Source organism: Gopherus flavomarginatus, chromosome 8, assembly GCF_025201925.1.
Source record: "Gopherus flavomarginatus isolate rGopFla2 chromosome 8, rGopFla2.mat.asm, whole genome shotgun sequence".
Lineage (NCBI taxonomy): Eukaryota > Metazoa > Chordata > Testudines > Testudinidae > Gopherus > Gopherus flavomarginatus.
In genome coordinates, this window is record NC_066624.1 from 108980820 (window position 1) to 109001037 (window position 20218).

Below are 20218 nucleotides of genomic sequence, written 5' to 3' on the forward strand. Positions count from 1 at the left end.
GAAACAAGGAGCAGGCAGGTAAGCCAGGCAGGGTGGGGGGGAGACACGCAGAGGGCTCCAGGGAGGCACGGTGCGCGCGGCCCAATCCAGCTCCCCCTGGCCCTGGCCGAACGCCCCTGGCTCAGGCCGGTCCTGGCTGAGCAGCTCCGGACCGGCTCAGGGAGTTGGGCCCTGCGGCGCCGGCCCTGGTGCCGGCCGAGTGGCTCTGGCCCGGCCCAGGGAGTCAGGCCCCGTGGTGCTGGTCACGGTCCCAGCGGAGCAGCCCAGTCTGGGCCCCAGGCAGTGTGGTAATGGGGCAGGAAGCAGGGAGGGGGTGTTTGGTGGGTTTTGGGGGGGGATGGATAGGGGTTGGGGCGGTCAGAGGGCAGGGAACAGGGGGATTGAATGGGGGCAAGGGTCCTGGGGGGTCAGTCAGGAAGGAGCAGGGGTTGGATGAGGTGGTGGGGGGCAGAGAGAAGGGGTGATTGGATTGGGCAGGGGTCCCGGGGGGCCATCAGGAATAAGAGGAGGGGTTGGATGGGGCGGCAGGGGGCAGTCAGTGGACAGGGAAGGGGGGGATGGGTCAGGGGTCCCCGGGGGGGGGTGTCAAGGAACATGGGGGATTGGATGGGGCACGACCCCCTTGTGAGGTGAGGAGGAGGGAACCTGTTAATATTTTGGCAGCTCATTGCTGCCCATTTGTATCTGGTGCACTTGGCTCCGGAGTTTGCAGACTGGAGAGGAGCCTCTCGGTGGACACCTTTCCACTCACTGAACAAAGGGTCCTCTAGCACTATAGTACACTCCATGGTTGTCTTCATCTTTAAACCTCTGCTGGGGAGAGACAGCAGCTTTTGAACTTACACAGACCTCTTCTTCAGATCTTCATGCCAGGCCTGAAGCAGAGCTCTGTGTAAGCTCACGAGCTGTCTCTTTCACCAACAGATGTTTACTCTAGTAAAAGATATCACCTCACCCACCTTCTCTCTCAAATATCCTGGGACCAACACAGCTACAACACCACAATCTTTGGAGCATGCACCATTTCTTGGTTCTGTGTATGTACAGCACCTAACACAACGGGACCCCGTAGCCACAGCTGGAACCTCCTTCAGTTCAAATAGCAAATAAAAATAATGGGGAAGCATGAACTGGAGAGACGGCACGTCCCAGCCCTACAACAAACCAATCAATACATGCAGCCCGTTCGTCACGAATAAACCAGGGCATATGCAACATTTCCTGACAAGACATATCTTGGTTTCAAGCTCTCAAGAGGTTATTCTAAATGGTGAGTAAAAATGGAATGAGCTGAAAAACACTCAGAGCATTCTGATCAAGGGTAGGGATGATGGTTCATTGTTAGCATCAATAAAGGCCATGAGCCATTCCAAAGCATATGATCACTTCGAAACCTTGCTTCACTCACCCCGAGACAGCCGGATGACACGGAACAGTGGAGTGTACTTAAAGCATGACCCACGAGCAATATTTCAAAAGGTTTAAATCTCCGTCCAAATCACCGCAACGCCCTGCCAAGAGCTGCAGCTGGCAGTGCCCACGAGGAGTCAAGTTTGTTTTTTCAAATGGACTTTTATGTAAAATAAATCACCAAAGATTTGGAAAACACCGAGTAAAGGAAAGCAGAGAACTGCCCAGTGCCACAGCAACAACGGGTACCTGCACAGCAAGAGAAAGCTTAATCCCTGTGGGTATGCTTGGTTATAAAAAGTAACGGGGTCTCTGATTTCTGTTCTGAAAAGGTCTCCTTTAAAGAGAGAAAAAAGACCAGCCTGGACAGGACAACATAGACCCGTTTGGAATCAGATATATTCCAGCAGTTGATGAAGATAAACTGGACTTGAGTGCACGTGCGTGTCTCACTTTTTGCCTCTGCCCCTGTTATGGAGAGGGGGAAATGAGGGCACGGAGTGCTGTGGAAGAAAAGGGCGACGTGTCAGCAAACCCAGCCAGCGCAGGCAGGTCACAGTCCAGGCGGGAACAGCCCATTTTGGTGAGACTGCTCCTGGAATACTAGGCAGTTCTGGCCTCCAACACATTGGAGGAGTTCAGAACAAAGCCAGGGAAAGGATGAAGGGGCTGGAAGAAGCAAATTAGAATGAGTAAAGGAATTAACTTGTACAGTCTGGCTACGTGATGGCATAGGAGGGCAGGAGACAATTGTCTAATACTCAGAGAGGGGAAATATTCAGAGTGATTCAAAGGAGGTATAACGAGCTGAAACCAAGAAAGGGATGTCACAGACAGAGCATCATGAAGGCTTTAAATACTAGAGATGCCAGGAGAAACAACAACGTTTGCTGCCATTACTTCTCCAGTGGCGCCATCTTGAATTTCAGGGCATAGCTAATAGACCCTTTAAGGTCGCAGGGATGTTCTCAGTGTTTAGACCTTTCTGCACTGATAGGCAGAAAGGCTCATCCGACCAACCACCATTATGAGGTAGGACATCTTTGCTGCCCAGGGGAGGAGAGGGTCAGAACTAGGAGATTTCTGGAGGTAAGAAAAGGAGTCAGCCAGCTACTGGGGAGAGAAAAGGGGAGCAGTGGCCTGGCCAGTGGCCAGAAAGAGAAATTCAGAGCAAACCAATGCATTCCACTGAGTGACTGAACTGGGTGGTGAGAGACGCCCAGGCTGTTCAGAGGCTTTGCTTTGTTTTATTTTAGCAGCCCAGATCTGAAGGAAAACTGCCTCCCTCAGCAACGGTCTGAACACCCCTTTCGCTAACAGCTACAGATGGGTCAGTTCACACTGAATTATTCACACCAGCTCACGCCACAGAAAAAAGGCTGCCCATCCCGGGCTTGCACTAATGTGTCTGAACAGCACCAGGCACAATGGGGTCCTGGCTCGTGACGACTGGGGCTCCGAGGCTCTATCACAACAGTACTACAGCAGAGGTGTTGAAACCTTTGGTTTTCATAAAAACATAAGAATGACCATAGTGGGTCCAACCAATGGTCCAACTAGTCCAGTATCCTGCTCCCACAGTGGCCAGTACCAGAGCTTCAGAGGAAGTGTACAGAACAGGACAGTTTTGGAGAGATTCACCCGTCTTCCACTCCTGGCTGCTGACAGTCAAAAGTTTAGGGTCGCCCCAAGCATAGGGTTGTGTCCCTGACCATCTTGGCTAATAGCCATTGATGGACCTGTGCTCCATGAACTTATCTAGTTCTTTTTTGGAGCCCAGTTATACTTTTGGACATCACAATATCCCATGGCAACAAGCACCACAGGTTGACTGTGTGTTGTGTGAAGTAGGACTACTACTTGTTTGTATTAAACCTGCTGCCTATTCATTTCATTGGGCGACCCCTGGATTTTGTATTGTCGGAAAGGTAAACACATTTCTCAACTCACTTTTTCCATAACATTCATGAGTTTATAGACCTCTATCCAACCTCCTAAGTCATCTCTCGTCTAAGATGAGCGTCCCTAATCTTCTCTCTCTCTCCTCTTATGAAAACCGTTCCATTCCCTTGATCATCTCTGTTGCCTTTTCACTAACTCCTGAGCAGCCTGAGCTCACCTACCCACTGATAAACTGAGTTCAGACTCCTGCTTCTTTCTTGGATGTATCAGTCCAGCTTAACAAGTCCAAAGAACTGGCCCTCAGCTACTACTAGAAGAAACTAGTGGGCTTTTTTCTGAATGACTGACTTGCTGCCTTCCACAGTTGCTGGCCAATAGCCAAGCTGGCTAAGACAACATCAGGTAAACTTTCATTTACTTGGAAGGGGCTAATGGGAAGGAATCGAGGTCTTTGGACGTGCTGAGGCTTTAGTCTCATTGTCAAGAACAGGCCCAAATTTGCCTGGACCTTCCCATTTTTGGAAGAGAGACGTCTAAGAGTCCTCGCCTCTGTTCAGGATCTCAGAGCCAAGTGAACAAAAGTGCCAGGTAGTGGTGTCTAGTTGTGATGTTTTGGGGGTCACCCAGGTGAATAAGAGGTTCTCTCACCACCTGCCCTAATGCTGTACTGCTATAGCACCAAGAGCCTGTCCACCAGCACATGCTCTCACCCAGGCTTCCTCCTGCCTAGTTACTCTTTCCAGGGGGACACTACCAGCCCTCCCCTTCCTGAGTCTCCCCAATTCCATCCTCCCTGAGTCCTTAACCACTGGACATTTGGATTTTCTCCCTCTGATTTGTCACTCCTGAAGGTATGAAACCTGCCCCCAGTCATCCGTTTGCTCGGGCGCACACAGTGGCAGCTCCAGGCACCAGTGCTCCAAGCACTTGCCTGGGGCAGCAAGCTGCGGGGGGCACCTTGCCGGTCTCTCTGAGGGCGGCAGTCAGGCTGCCTTCCGCGGCTTGCCTGAAGGAGGTCCGCTGGTCCCGCGGATTCGGCAGCAATTTGGTGGCAGGTACGCCAAAGCTGCAGGACTGGCGGACCTCTCGCAGGCAAGCTGCTGAATCCGTGGGACTGGAGACCTCCCGCAGCTGCAAATTTTTCAAGCCTCCCTCCTGCGTCCCAAAGACTATCTCAGATAAGGCGGCGAAAAAAAAGGACACGAGACGAAATGTTCTCGGAAATCATGGAAGCGACTCGCAATGAAAGAGCTCATCTGAATGAGTGGAAGGACATGGTATCAAAGTACAGGAAAGATGCCAGTGAACGTGAGGACAGGAGAGACGAACGTGAGGACAGGAGAGACGCTCGAGATGAGAGGTGGCGGCAGGAAGATCAGAGGAGACATGATGCAACACTGGGGCTGCTGTGTGATCAAACTGACATGCTCCGGCGTCTGGTGGAGCTTCAGGAACGGCACAGGATCACAGAGTGCCACTGTAGCCCCTGTTTAACCACCCTCCCCAAGTTCCATAGCCTCCTCACCCAGACGTGTAAGAACGCGTGGGGGGAGGCTCCATGCACCCGCCCACTCCACCCCAGTGGACAGCTCGACTAAAAGGCTGTTATCATTTTGAATTATTTTAGTGGCTTTTTCCTTCCCTCCTATCCTCCTCCCAAATCACACCCAGGCTACCTTGTCAGTTATATCCCTCTTTTTATAATCAATTAATAAAGAATACATGATTTTTAAACGATAGTGACTTTATTTCCTTAAGCAAGCTGTAATCGAAGGGGGGAGGGTGGGTTGCTTACAGGGAATAAGTCAGTCAAGGGGGCGGGTTTTCATCAAGGGGAAATAAACACAGCAGTCACACCGTATCCTGGCCAGTGATGAAACTCATTTTCAAAGCTTCTCTGATGCGCACCGCTTCCTGGTGTGCTCTTCTAATCGCCCTGGTGTCTGGCTATGTGTAATCAGCGGCCAAGTGATTTGCCTCAGCCTCCCACTCCACCATATACGTCTCCCCCTTACTCTCGCAGAGATTGTGGAGCACACAGCAAGCAGCAATAACAAAGGGGATATTGGTTTGGCTGAGATCTGAACGAGTCAGTAACATGCACCAGCATCCCTTCAAACGTCCAAATGCACATTCTACCACCATTCTGCACTTGCTCAGCCTGTAGTTGAACAGCTCCTGACTACTGTCCAGGCTGCCTGTGTATGGCTTCATGAGCCATGGCATCAAGGGGTAGGCTGGGTCCCCCAGGATAACTACAGGCATTTCAACATCCCCAACTGTTATTTTCTGGTCTGGGAAGTAATTCCCTTGCTGCAGTCGTTAAACAGAGTAGTGTTCCTGAAGATGCGAGCATCATGAACCCTTCCTGTCCATCCCACGTGGATGTTGGTGAAACGTCCCTTGTGATCCACCAGTGCTTGCAGCACCATTGAAAAGTACCCCTTGCGGTTTATGTAGTGGGTGCCCTGGTGCTCCGGTGCCAAGATAGGGATATGGGTTCTATCTATCGCTCCACCACAGTTAGGGAATCCCATTGCAGCAAAGCCATCCACTATGACCTGCACATTTCCCAGAGTCACAACCTGTCGTAGCAGCAGCTTAGTGATTGCTTTGGCTACTTGCATCACAGCAGCCCCCACAGTAGATTTGCCCACTCCAAATTGATTCCCCACTGACCGGTAGCTATCTGGCACTGCAAGCTTCCACAGGGCTATCGCCACTCGCTTCTCATCTGTGAGGGCTGCTCTCATCTTGATATTCTGGTGCTTCAGTGCAGGGGAAAGCAAGTCACAAAGTTCCATGGAAGTGCCCTTACGCATGCGAAAGTTTCGCAGCCACTGGGAATTGTCCCACACCTGCAACACTATGCGGTCCCACCAGTCAGTGCTTGTTTCCCGGGCCCAAAATCGGCGTTCAATGGCTAGAACCTGCCCCATTACCAGCATCATCTCCAACGCGCTGGGGCCCATGGTTTGAGAGAATTCTGCGTCCATGTCCTCATCACTCTTGTGGCAAGGCTGCCGTAGCCGCCGCCTCCTCGCTAGGTTTTTCAGGTCCCGGTTCAGCATAGACTGCACGAGAATGCACAAGGTGTTTACAACGTCCACGACTGTTGTCTTGAGCTGAGCAGGCTCCATGCTTGCCGTGCTATGGCATCTGCACCAAGGAAAAAAGGCGTGAAACAGTTGTCTGCCGTTGCTTTCACAGAGGGAGGGGTGAGGCTGTACCCAGAACCACTCGCGACAATGTTTTTTGCCCCATCGGGCACTGGGATCTCAACCCAGAATTCCAATGGGCAGGGGAGACTGTGGGAACTATGGGATAGCTACCCACAGTGCAACACTCTGGAAATCAATGCTAGCCTTGGTACATGGACACACACCGCTGAATTAATGTGCTTAGTGTGGCCATGTGCACTCAACTTTATACAATGTTTCCAAAAACCAATTTCTGTAAAATTGGAATAATCCCATAGTGTAGACATACTCTTACAGTTATTTGCCCCAACATCCTGTGACAGGTAGTTCCACGGGTTAATCAGTTACAACAGTATTTCATTTTCTCTCTTTCAAATGTGTCACCTTTCACTTGCCAGTGCACCATTCTCAAATGCCTGAAAAGGGTAAATGAGCAGCTCAGCTTCGCCTTCTCTAGATCATCCACTTCACAGACCCCTCATCTCACCTCTTCCCAACCAGACACTTAATGTGGTCATTCACTTCTTATATGAAGCACGACGATGACTCTGGTGCTTCTTATCTGAACGGGGCACAGTTTACCCTTTATCCTAGTGTTTTTATTCAGACTCCAGGTTTGTGAGGCTATTATGAAATATATTCAAGAGCCCAAATAACCAAGGTCAGTCCGGTTTTTTTCTAAAAAAAAGTTCTAGATGATACCAGTCTCTGGGAAGCCGCCTTGTGTAGCATTTTTACATTTACTTTAAGCAGTTGTGTCCTCCAGGGTACATTTCAGCTGGTGGTATTTACTGGATGATTTGACAAGGTACACATTTCTTCACATGCTACTAAAATAAACACATCAGTCTGTCCCAGTTCCTTAATTTCTTGTTCTGTTCCTTTCCTTATCTCTGTTTTGGATACTAACGCTCCAGGTGCTGGTCCATGAAGGTAACTTCTACGTTTGTAACAGGGTAGAACAATCATTATGTCGTGTCCTCTTCCTTTGGGACATTCAGTCCTGGCCTGTAAGAACAACTCCCTACTTGTTGCTATGGTAAAATACTCTTATGTCCATATTGACAGCTTTCTTTTCTATTTAAGCCAAGTCTTACTTCAGCTAATACAAGGGGTTATGGGATACTTAGCATAAGTGAACAGGATTATAGTAAAGGTGGAGGCCAATTTAGGCTATATAAATGCTATACTAGTTGTGCTTAATGCATACTAACGTATATATGGTGCAGATAATACACGATATCTAGCCAGCATACATTGCTGACCAATGCCCACTCATTGCTTCCTGAAAGCAGTGCCTTTCTCCTTATCTTGTCCAGTGTTTCTCCGGCTCCTCTCCACCCTTCCCAGTTCTCCCTCCAGGGACAAAAAAGATGAAAACATGACCTACAAGGGAAGATTGAAAAAATTAGGTTTGTTTAGTCTGGAGACAAGACAGAGGGGACATGATAACAGTTTTCAAATACATAAAAGGTTGTTACAAGGAGGAGGGAGAAAATTTGTTCTGTTTAACCTCTGAGGACAGGACAAGAAACAATGGACTTAAATTGCAGCAAGGGCGGTTTAGGTTGAACTTTAGGAACTGTCAGGGTGGTTAAGCACTGGAATAAATTGCCTAGGGAGGTTGTGGAATCTCCATTGTTGGAGATTTTTAAGAGCAGGTTAGATGGTCTAGATCAGGGGTTCTCAAACTGGGGGTCAGGACCCTTCAGGGGGTCACGAGTTATTACATGGGGAGTCATGAGTTGTCAGCCTCCACCCCAAACTCCACTTTGCCTCCAGCATTTATAATGGCGCGAAATATATTAAAAAGTGTTTTTAATTTGGGGGGGGGGGTCACACTCAGAGGCTTGCTATGTGAAAGGGGTCACCAGTACAAAAGTTTGAGAATCACTGGTCTAGATAACACTTAGCCCTGCCTTGAGTGCCGGGGACTGGAGTAGATGACCTCTCGAGGTCCGTTCCAGTCCTATGATTCTATGATTGTCTTTTAATTACTGTCTCTTCCCTGCCTCAAAAAGCTGAACATCCTGAAGATCCAGGGGGTAGGAAACATTTTTCAGCATGCACCACTTTTTGCTTCACTGTTTGAAGAGTGTGATCCCCACTGACGCTTGCTGAGTGCACTGATAATACAAAGAACCAGACGAGAGCGAAGTCTGAATGCTTGTATTGACATCAGAGGTGCCATTCATAAAGACTCTTCCTTTGCAATCAGGAGTATGACAATTGCTACTGAAGGCTCCACTAAAGAGCTTTAAGACACTAATTGGAGAGGAATCTAATTACTCATTCCTGTAACCTCTTGGAATAGGAGATTGTTAGAACTCCACCTTCAAGCCTCCTATCAGTTCCAAGCATGAGATCATCTGAGGCTTTCAAACATTGCTTGTGTCAAGGGAAAGTCCAGAAGATAACATTGTCTATGGGAGGGGTGAGGTTAAGGTTAGAGGAAGGAATAACATTTGTAATGAGAGCTCTGTGGAGTGTAATCAGCTCATCTAGACAGCACCCTACACAAAAGTCAACCAGAAGTGTTCCCGAGGGAAAACCAGTGTGCAAAGTAGCTCATTGTGAACTGCTTTGCATGCACAGATTCAGTCCGGAGCTAGACTGAGACTCAACCCCCAGGTAATTAGCAGGGAAGTTAATACTACATTCTTCTACTTGGTTTCTCAGTCAAAGAGCTTCAGGCCAAGCTAGGGGATATGGTGGGGACCATTTGTCCCTCCAAAGCATCATCAAGGTCTTTCAGATTACCTACCTCTATGTACTTTCCAAAAATAAATACCATGGGCCACTAGTGTGTGGTGCTGTCACCTACACGCTGCCTTCTGGGCGACACCATTTCCCACGTCTCCTCCTCTTCGGGTCCTGGACATGGTGAACCCAGAGCAGCAAAACTAACACTTTCACAATCATATTCCTTTCTTCTTGAAAAGTCTGCCCACTAGAAGTCTGGTCGGACAAAGGCAAGAAGAATTTGCAGCAGCTTCCAGCCCCACCATTGCCTGGAGTGGTTGCAGCCATAGGTAACAGTGCAACAAAGGGCTTGTCTACACAACCATTTAGTTCTCAGTAAGCTGTGATGTGAGTCTACCCCACAGGAGCCTGCTACAGACTAACTCTTCTGTGGACCCTGCTGATGCACCTTAACAATTCGTCCCCTTTGATCCAGTCCTCTTTGAAACAGGAGTAGATTGAAGCGCATTAACAAACTGATAACGTGCGTCAGCAGGGTCCACATGGACAGTTAGTCCGCAGCAGGCCATGCCCAATAGATTCACACCCCAGCTTGCCACAGAGGTAGACAAGCTCAAACAAACTTTGAGACTATAGCCTGTTGCATGGACACCTGATTTTGCATGAACATTGCCTGCAGTAGAGGATTTAAACCAATAACTGCAAAGCCCTGTTAAGAGTAAAGAACAGAGATGTGGCAGTGAATAATTCTTCAGTTCTATAAGCTGCCTTCTGAGAAATTCATGCTTCTCCTAATGTGCTCATCAGCGTGGTATTTCTCTCTGCCTCCTGTCATACCTTCTTCCAAACCACATCAGCCTCACAGAATTCCCAAAGAATAACTAATCTTTCCATTTCGCAAACTAGGTGCTGATGGATGGATGGAAAGATTGCCTAAAACGAACACAATGCTGACCGTGTGCAGTTGCTGATATTGAGAGGAAGCATGGGCTTATGGCTAAGGCTAAGATTTTGTCATGGTTATTTTTAGTAAAAGTAATGGACAGGTCGGCATGGGAAATCAACAAAAATTCACAGAAGATGTGACCTGTCTGTGACTTTTGCTGCAGTGGCTCCATGGTTTCCCCACCACCATGGTAGCTGGGAGCTGTGGGGATCCTACTTCACCTGCTGCAGCTTCCCTCTGCCCAGGGCAGCTGGGACCTGCAGAGTGATCATATTTCCCAGAAAGAAAATGGGACACACCTAGCCACTCACCTGAGGCATCCCCTCCCCCTGCACGAGGCTGTGGCCCCTCGCTGGAACCCCAAGGAGAGCCCCCTTAAGAGTCTGTCACCTGCTGCTGGAACCTTGCAGGGGGCCCCCTGTCGCCGGAACCCTATCAGGGCCCCGCTGGTTGCCAGCTCCAGAGTCCAGCAGCCCCTAGGGCAGAAGCAGAGAATGTCACAGAGGTCTCTGACCTCCGTGACATCAATGTAGCTTTATTTATGGCTAAAGGAGCGGAAATCTGGATATTGGGCTCTCTTCCTGATCAGCCACATGCATCCTGAGTGACCTCAGAGAAGTCACTTTTCCTTCTGGTGCCTTAATTTTTGTATCTGTAAAATGAAGACAACACTTCCCTATCTCACATGGGCGAAGCTCACTGTGAGACTAAAGCCATAAAGGGAGGCAATAAAGCCTAGCGCACAGGAGACCTTCAGGAGACCTGAATTCAATTCCTACTTCTGTCACTGGCCTGCTGGGTGACCTTGGTCAAGTAACTTCCCCCGCTCTGTGCCTCAGTTTCCCCATCTGAATAACAGGGTTACTGATACTGACCTCATTTGCAAAGCACTTTGAGATCTGAAGATAAAATGTGCTATTTGTGAGATGATTCAGATACTACGCTGAGAAACTCAATAAAAAATATACACTAATAAAAAGCATGGTTCCCGTTCATAGGCTGCATCTCCCCTGAGCACCGCAAAGCCTCATTTTGCTGTTCATACTGTGCCAGCCTCTCCATTACACATTCAATCATTCCCAGTGTTAATCTCTCCCTTTATTTCTTGCACCATTACACTTGTGCTTGGCTTTGGATTCAAAGAGTATGTGCAGGGGCTATCCCTTTGTTTCTATTCTTTTATGTACAGTCATGTTTTACATAGCCCAAGGGTAGGCTGTGTTTTGTCAAGGTCCAAATTTCTTGGTCAAAGTATAGTCAAAGTCCATACTCCAGAGAAATTCATAAAAAAATAATGATGATAATAAGTAGTAAATAAAAAGATTTCTGGGTCTGTTCAAAAGTGTCTGGCCTGCGGTCCAGCTCTTGACAACCCCAACAGACAAGCCCTTCATGCTTGTCCCAATTCTGCTCTATGAAAAAAAATGTATCTGAATCACGTTCTTAAGAGAACCCTGGGTCAGGACCAAAACAGCTTTAAGGAATGATGCTTTTACCTTTGGTGAATCCTGATTAAAGCCTTGGATGGACAGATGCTACTTCTCTGTTCAACCCCTTGAACGGTATATTTTACATGTCTCTACCAAATTAACACTTAAATTCTGCAGGGAAAGAGAGCTGACCGGTCTATTAACGTAGAAATTAATAAAGGTCTTGCTGGAATAAACTATATACATGAACGGTTGGTCTTGAATATTTTACAGACCTAGCTATGATGCAAATGCGTTTTTTCATTAAGTTCACTTGGGACAATATTCTTTCTTGGAAGTGATACACTTAATAAAAAACATGTCAGGTTTAAGGGCTGGTTGTTTCAAAGTGACGCACCTTAGACAAGAGGCTGTTTTACAGTTGGCCATGTCTGAGGTTCTCTGGCTTGACTGTGATGGGACCCAAAGCATCATAGGCACAAGTGGTGCAGTTTAAACAGTGAATGGAAGAATTACATTCATTCTTTCTGACTGAGGTAAATTCCATGCTCCCAACCACAAATTTGTCCCTGGCCAATGATTCACTTTTCAGTGTAAGACCTTGCATGTCTGGATTCACCCTGTCTAGCTCCAGAACGCACTTAGCTTGCTGACTAAACCAGCCACATTTCCATATTGGGGGAAAAGAATTAAGGCACACAAAACGAGGGGTAGTTTGCTGGGGTGTAAACGAAAAGAAGTGTATTTTGACAGTACACCTCTACCCTGATATAATGCTGTCCTCGGGAGCCAAAAAATCTTACCGTGTTATAGGTGAAACCGTGTTATATTGAACTTGCTTTGATCGCAGGAGTGCACAGCCCCGCCCCCCCGGGAGCACTGCTTTACCGTGTTATATCTGAATTCGTGTTATATTGGGTCGCATTATATTGGGGTAGAGATGTACTAATTTTCTTTTTCCAACTCGGGTGCTTGTTAGGATACAGATATTCAAAATAAGGAAAAAGGAACTTGGATTTAAGCTTGCTGGAAGTTCACCCCAATAAAAATTGAATTGTTTGCACCTTCGGACTTCGGGTATTGTTGCTCTCTGTTCATGCCAGAAGGACCAGGGAAGTGAGAGTGAAGGAATAAGCCCTCTAACAGTGCTCAGCACTTTTGTGGCACACCAGGCAGACCAGCAGAGATGTATCACTGTACCTGGATGACCAGTGTAAAGATTACTGCTGTTCCTAAATCAATCAGGGTAACTTTGCAAATGCCTCTAGGCAGATGCCGGGCTGCAGGGCAAACAAAATCAGTCTGTCAGATCAGTGCAAGGGCTGAATCAGCCTGGATTTATTGGCATCACTTGGCCTAAACAAGCATTAAAAAAAAGGAGCAATGTGGCTGGGTCATTTTTAAAAGGCATCCTTATTGTTCTAGTCTACCAGAGATTAAGGCCTGCCAGCAGCACTGGATACAGCTGGGAAAACCACCTAATATAGGAAGAAGCGGGAGTCAGAGGATGATTCAGAGCCTGTACATTCAAGTGCTGGGAGGCTGACAAACCTTCCCCTCCTTTAGATATACTGGGACGTCAAAACAAAAGCAAGTTTTCCATCAAGAGGTTTTAATATATTCATTTGAAAACAGAGTTTTGTGAAAGAGTACACTAAATAGCACATCTCTCTTCTGCTCCCAAACCACAGACCATCTGCGTTAGGTCAGCACAGAGTTGATGCTGCATGCACTGAATGGCAGGTCTTCATAGGAATTTCCTCATCTGTGTTTCCAATATCAGACAAAGCATCTTCTTTAGCAGAGCTGGTCCTGGAGACAGAGACCAGAAAGACAAAAACATTAGCTGAAGCCATCTTCTGCCCATTCCCAAAAGAGCCTACGCGTATGCTCCTAGAAGCAGCTAAGATCCTCTGGGTCTGGCACTGAGGCTCCAGTGTTCGTGACACACCCAGTTGTTGGCAAGAAACTAGTGATCCTGACTGACCAGCAATCTATGTGGGTTTTTAACCCCATATTCAGAAATAAGGCAACTGGATTCTGATTTTCATCAGCAAACCAGCATGTCAGTTCAGTCACACCTGCACCCTTCCCTCCCCCAAATGCCCCATGTTATTTATGAAGGAGCCTGCAGTTAGATAATGTAATGCCTGGGACAGGTGGACTTTTTAGCTCAGGGATACGGTCACAGAAGCTGAGATTATGGCTCCTGTCTCTCTCTGTGCACAAACATGAACTCTGGGAAGGTCGGAGAGAGGGAGCCTCTCCCTTTTGACTAAAACTGCCATTGTGAAGCTGAATGACCCCTTTAAAAAAAAAAAAAGAGGCAAAACCTTGAAAAACGGGGTCCTTTGATTGATTAATGGAGGAGTTAGAGAACTGCACCGTACCTCAAGATCCTAGTCATCAATGTACTCAAAAGGCTCTGGTGGTTCAGGTTCTTGCTCCTCTTCCTCAATCTTCGGGCCATGGGCTGCCACTGGTTCCACCAGCTCCTCCATAGCCTCACTGGTGTCCTTCAGAATGATGATGCCACCAATGGAAAGCTAGAAGCCAAGTGCAAAGAACGTGTCAGTGCCTAGAGACATTCAAGAACAGTTCTGTCTCATATAGGATTGTCCTTGATATAGGATAGAAACAGGATCCCAGGTCCTCTGGGTTACAATCACCCCATCAGTGTGAATGCTCTACTCAAAACAAGGGGTAAAAACAGCTTTCCGTGGTCAGTTACAATGAAAGCGAAGTATTCTCCCATTGTACATACCAGTGTCACACCACCAGGCGCAGACAAAACAAAGGGACAGGAGGGAAGTGTTGAATACATTGATTTATTAAAATGCAGCACTTGGAAGCTTTAGATTTTCTCAAATGTCTATAAGCCAAATTGGAAGCTCATAGGCTTTAGGGCCAGTGTGTTCATGAGTGTTACTGAAACACTCTGAATAGAGGCAACCAGTCATTCACATTGTAGCCTCATAACAAGGGGAATGGAATAAGTGACCGTGACTATGGCTCTATGGACATGTATATAGCATATGCTTCTGGATAACATCAGGGTGTTGGGTCTAGAAAGCCTGCTACGGTTTGGGACTTTGCTACCTTAGAGTTCCTCGCTTTCTAAGTACCACAACGACGGAGATCACTGGAGGTGCTTTGGATAAGGATTCCAAGGTTTCCATCTGAGGATCGAGGACTCCCTTACACACTGCTCTGTTCTTTCAGCACTTGCACTCTCTATCAGAGCCAGAGTTTGCTGACGATCAGAGTATGGTGCAATTGTCCCTGCCAGTCAAACCTTCGCTGAAAGGCTCTCTCTGAAAACACCGTCATTATCTCTGATGTTTTCCATTATCTATCTCTCAGTTCACAGGAAGGTGACATCTGGATCTGTTGATTTATGCAGTCACTATAATTCAGCACTTTCCATACGGCTTTAAAAATCAACACACAACGGTTTCATGAGATTCAGTCTTTGCAAGACAAAACAGAGTCAGATCTTGGCTCAACCCCTCCCCAGAGACTCTCAGAAGCGGAGCGAAATCTGATCATCAGCTTCCATTGACTAAGGATCCCATCTAGCAGAACCTCATAAGACAAAAGAAGAATGAAGTACAAAACCTCCAACTCGCCAAAGCCAGTGACTGCCTGTGGAGGTACAGAAACACGGACACTGTGTCGGGGCCTGGCTGGAATCAGAGCCTCCCCCACATTTGAATTCCAGGGTGTAATCAGCACCTCAAAGTGACCTTTTCTGATGGAGCCCCACCAGCAGAGTGCTGGTTTTTAATGTTTCTGTGTTGATGCTGGGAAGTCACCTTGGTTCCATCGCTCCATCATGGCAAGACACACGCTGCTCTGTTCTTTCAGGAAACCACTTGCAGACAGAGCGGATACCCTGCTCACTGACCGGCTTTGTACCGGGTGTGGCTCGGCTCCCCACTAAGGCTTCGGGCCACCGCTATCCTCAGGGCTCCACTGCTCTCTCACTGACACACTGTGCTGCCTGAAGCCAGGCAGCGGAGGTTCTTACCACACGTTTCCCTTCTGAAGGGCAGCCATGTCTTTACTGCCAGGCTGCCTCAGGCCCAGGGATTCTCTCCCACAGCAGCAGACAACTGCACGTGTCGGCTGATGACTGTGCGCCCACGAACATTTCAGGTGCAGAACTGAGCTTGTACTGGGGCTGGGCAGCAGTTATGTCCAGGCTGGGAGGTCAATTGGGCCACCGCCTCCTCTTAAAAAGCTGGAACAGAACCACCCCTGCCCAGCTTTGTGAAAGCAGCTGTTCTCCAAGCTTCCACGTGCAGATGAAATAGCCGTGAACGCAAGTGTATTAAGAACATGAACCAATTTTCTGGGCAGGGTATTCATTTCCAGGGTGCACGCTCTCACACACAATTACAAAACAGAGCATACTCCATGTTCATCCATCTCTTGCACAATGACAAAAGCCAGCAGAATTTGACTCAGTCCGTTTGCAGCCTGACAATGTGTCCATTAGCCTTCCAATGTACCACAGCATTTCACAGACTAATTGGCAAACCCTTGGGCTATTAGCAATAGGACTTTTCCATCTCCCATTTCTATGATCAGATGTCATTCCCTCTGCACGTTAACAAGAGACCATGACTTTTTTGAGGTCAGGTGCACTGGAATAATAAATCTATTCAGTAAAAACATCATCTATGCACACAACCCGCTGCATAAAATCCCAGTACAAGTGATCGTGAATTTCACAGCATTGACACCAAATCTATCAGACATTTCAGAGCTATGTTAAGATCTAAACTCAGTGAGCATGACGTACTAAGCCGAGCTTCAAGTCCCTTAAACTCATCTGAGAACAACCCTAAAAAACATGACTGCTGCAGTCCGCCAGTGGGATGGCAGTTCTCCCAGCTCTGACCTCAGGGATGCTGGGTTGGAATGGAGACCACTGCCCTCTGTTCTAGGCAGAATACAGGCCACTAGCACTGGGAAAGCAGCCTTTGCAGGCCCAGCCATGAATCGCAGCAGCAGCTTTGGGCGAGACAAGTGGAAGGGAAAATATACCATCCACTCTTGAAACATCAGCCCCTGGAGAAGAGGCGTGAGTGTTGTGAGGCCCTATGCTACACTCTGAATGAGGTTTTTCACTGCCATCCTTAATCATAATGAGCTGCCATTTCCCACCACTACAAAGAATAAACTGGACTGAGGTAGCCTCCTGTCCATCTGCCACTAGTCTGCTGTGCATCGTGGCAGGGCAGATTTCATTATTCCTGAGCCTTCCCTGATATATGGGGCTGTAGGTTATTCTCGAATAGTTCCACTGGTGGCAATTCCACAGCTCCCCAGGGCAGCTTTTTCCAGTGAAAGTTAAAATTTTCCCTGCTGCAGCATAGGACCCTTGACTGGCTGTTTTTCCTTAATGAAAGAGAATAACTGCCCCCTACTCGCTGTTTACACCATATGTTTAGAGTCTGCAGACTCATTTCAGACTGAACACGCCTGCTTCTCGGAAACGTTCGGCACAAATCTTCATCCCCAAACCTTTTAGCATTGTCGCTCACCCTGTAACTCTCTCCAGTCCATCTACCCTTTCACTTTAGAACCTATGGAGGAGTGCAAGACACAGAGAGAGTAACTGTAAGGTAACCTTAACTCTCCAGTGACCTTGGAAGCTACAGGTCCAGGCTTCAGTTGGCAGTTATTGCAAATTATTACACAGTCTTATGATGGTTCAATTCCCAAGTCCCCCATGAGGTTTTTATTAGGTGTCAATGGGCGAATCATCAGTTTTTGGGTCACGATCTCTGAAGAGAGCATAGAGTAAGAGAACGTAAAGAAGCAGCATGAGGGCTTTATATGGGCCTAGAGTAGCTCTGCCTTCCAATAACTACAAATGTGTGAAACCAATGGAGAAGGGGGGCATAAGAAAGTAAAAATGAGACATGGTGATATGTCATCAGGCCTCTAAAGTACAGTACAGCCATCAGCTGTTATGGTTTTAGTTCTCAGGAACAGACAGAGCTGTCACATCTACATGCACGATCCCAGCACTAAGCACGTTCACTGGGAACTCTCCGAGTGTGAGAACAGGGTGTTAAGTTTGCATACGGTAGGTTGCACTTACCGGTTTAAAAGGCTGATATCGGCAGCTCTCTGTCATGCTGAGGACTTTCAGCTGAGCAGGCATGACTCTGGCTGGGTTATCCAGCAGCTGGAAGTTGGGTTCAGGCTCCTTTTTCTTTTCTTTCTCTTCCTTCTTCTCAGTCTCGTCCTCCAAAACACAAGAACACCATGGTTTAACTGCAGCCGTCAATCCTCTCACATTACAGGCTGGGGTCAAACTCGCTACTTGCTCCACACAGCATGAGCAGTAACTCAAAAACCTGCTTAAGAGACATTATCTTACGATGAAGGAGTCAATCAGGCTAATTCCCCACCACAAAGCACAGTGAAAGCTTATATAAACCCAAGGCATCTGAATTCCCCCAGAGCAGAACCTTATTGTAAGAGCAATTCAGATTCCAGTGGCAAAAGAGTTAAATAAGAGATTGCGGTGGCTGAGCAAACTTCAGACTTTCACTTTCAATAGCCACTCAGTGAAGCCCAGGACTTTTGTTACTACTCAGGCTTGGTCTACACTAGGGGGGAAGGAAATTGACCTAAGATACGCAGCTTCAGCTACAAGAATAGTGACGTATCTTAGGTCGACTTACCTTGCGTCCTCTCGTCGCAGTGGAGTACAGGAGTCAACAGCAGAGAGATCGGGGATCAATTTATCATGTCTATACTAGACACGATAAATTGATCCCTGATAGCTCGTTTCATGTTACAACCCGGCACACAAAAAGTGCCACATACAGGTGGGATTTTCCTAGCTATAATGCTGCCACTGACATCCTATGTCATTGGCAGTCATGGCAACTCAACCAAAATGACTGAGTTCTGGTGACTCTTTAAAGATGGTTCCAGGTACAATTCTGCTTAGTCCTAGACTCAGCAGAGGCTGCGATTTGAGACAGAAGCATTTATGCAGCCTCATGGAAACATTCAGAGTGTGGGGCACCTTTTCCCTTCTGCTGGTCACAGTTTGACAAGAGGGGAGGAGGTCAGAGAGAATAACCAGGTACTTATAGAAAGGAGCTGTGTGATAGGCACGAAATGTAAGGTTCAGAGAAGGCACCTCTTGTTACAGCAGAAGGCACCCTCTCAGGTACCAGATTCACTAACAGCAGCAAATTCCACAGGACTCTGACAAATCTCATATGAGCGGTACTAGAAAATGGGAAAGCAGAGAAACAGCCAGGACCCTACGTTAGCTCAAACACAGCAGGGGGCAGCAGTCTCTCTTTGTCCCGCAGCTTCTCCTTTTCAGACAATTCAGTGCATCTAGGTCAGCTTTCCACACAGCTGATGCACATACGCAGAGTCCTTCTGACTCATTGCAGCCTTTCTTCACTTTCTCGTGATTTTAGACCAGGGGTCGGCAACCTATGGCACATGCGCCGAAGGCGGCACGCGAGCTGATTTTCAGTGGCACTCACACTGCGCGAGTCCTGGCCACCAGTCCTCCTCCTTAAACATTTTATAAACCTTATTTGCTTTACATACAACAGTTTTGTTATCTATTATAGACTTATAGAAAGAGACCTTCTAAAAACGTTAAAATGTATTACTGGCACGCGAAACCTTAAATCAGAGTGAATAAATGAAGACTCGGCACAGCACTTCTGAAAGGTTGCCGACCCCTGTTTTAGGCCATAAAGCTGTTTAGAGGAAGGCTCATTTGCCCGGCACATTTTGCTTAGTGTGTGGTGCTGTATGAATAATACAATGCAAAGACTATGTTAATGTTACAATTGTGCTGTGAAAGGGTCAAGAAACACAAAAGTTAAAGATCCCAACAGCTGCTTTAACTCATCTATGTGGCACTTACTTAACTTCTATTCACTTTTCAGGCTGTGTAGTACCCTTAACGCTTTAGAAGTTATACTGTATATTGTGTGCACACAATGTGGTCACACTCACATTGCTGTACGCACATTTTATTTTAAGTGTGCCACACTGCTGTTTTTCCGCATGCCATTTTGTTTTCAGTTAGACAGAATAAAGAAGCTGCCCCTAATTCATAACCTAAGCAAGGCCCAAGTAGGCTTTGACACAGACATTTCATTAAGGTGAATGAGGCAAAATGAAACCCAACCTCAACAGCTGCTACTGTTGACCTGGAAGGAGTTTTCTGCAAGGATGGGTTAACTGAATATCTATTATTTATATAATGCTAGGGGTGAGGAGAGGTATTTGGAAATGGAAACACCATGGAATTTGAAGAGTACAGAATTTACACAACTTTGGGAAATGCTACCAAAGCAGTGACATCACCCTACAAATCTGGACTCTGCAGTTCTCCCCCACAGGAAATATAGTCCAACAACAGTTTAGAAGAAGAAACTATTCTTCCCGCTCTGACAGATCAGTGCACACATGAAAATTATAAGCAAAAAGATGAATATTTTCAGAACGTTATGGGGGTGTGAAAACGGGAGGTTAGAATTTAACTAGTCTGGGAACCTTACCGAGAGCAGTCACCTCCAAGCAACTGCTGTAAGAAAGATTGTTAGAGAGTCACCAGTGGTGAA

The 20218-nt window shown here is 47.2% G+C and overlaps 1 protein-coding gene across 1 annotated transcript in view; it reads right to left on the reverse strand.

The window, feature by feature from the left end:
* Positions 1–13186: 13186 nt before the first annotated feature.
* Positions 13187–20218, reverse strand: part of PSMD1 (proteasome 26S subunit, non-ATPase 1) — a 126679-nt gene continuing 119647 nt past the window's right edge. The window contains exons 23-25 of the mRNA XM_050963785.1: positions 17707–17853; positions 13982–14137; positions 13187–13403 (exon numbers count right to left, since the gene is read on the reverse strand). Coding sequence (XP_050819742.1) covers positions 13991–14137; positions 17707–17853 — 294 coding nt within the window. The 3' untranslated portion in view covers positions 13187–13403; positions 13982–13990. The remainder of the gene's footprint in view (positions 13404–13981; positions 14138–17706; positions 17854–20218) is intronic.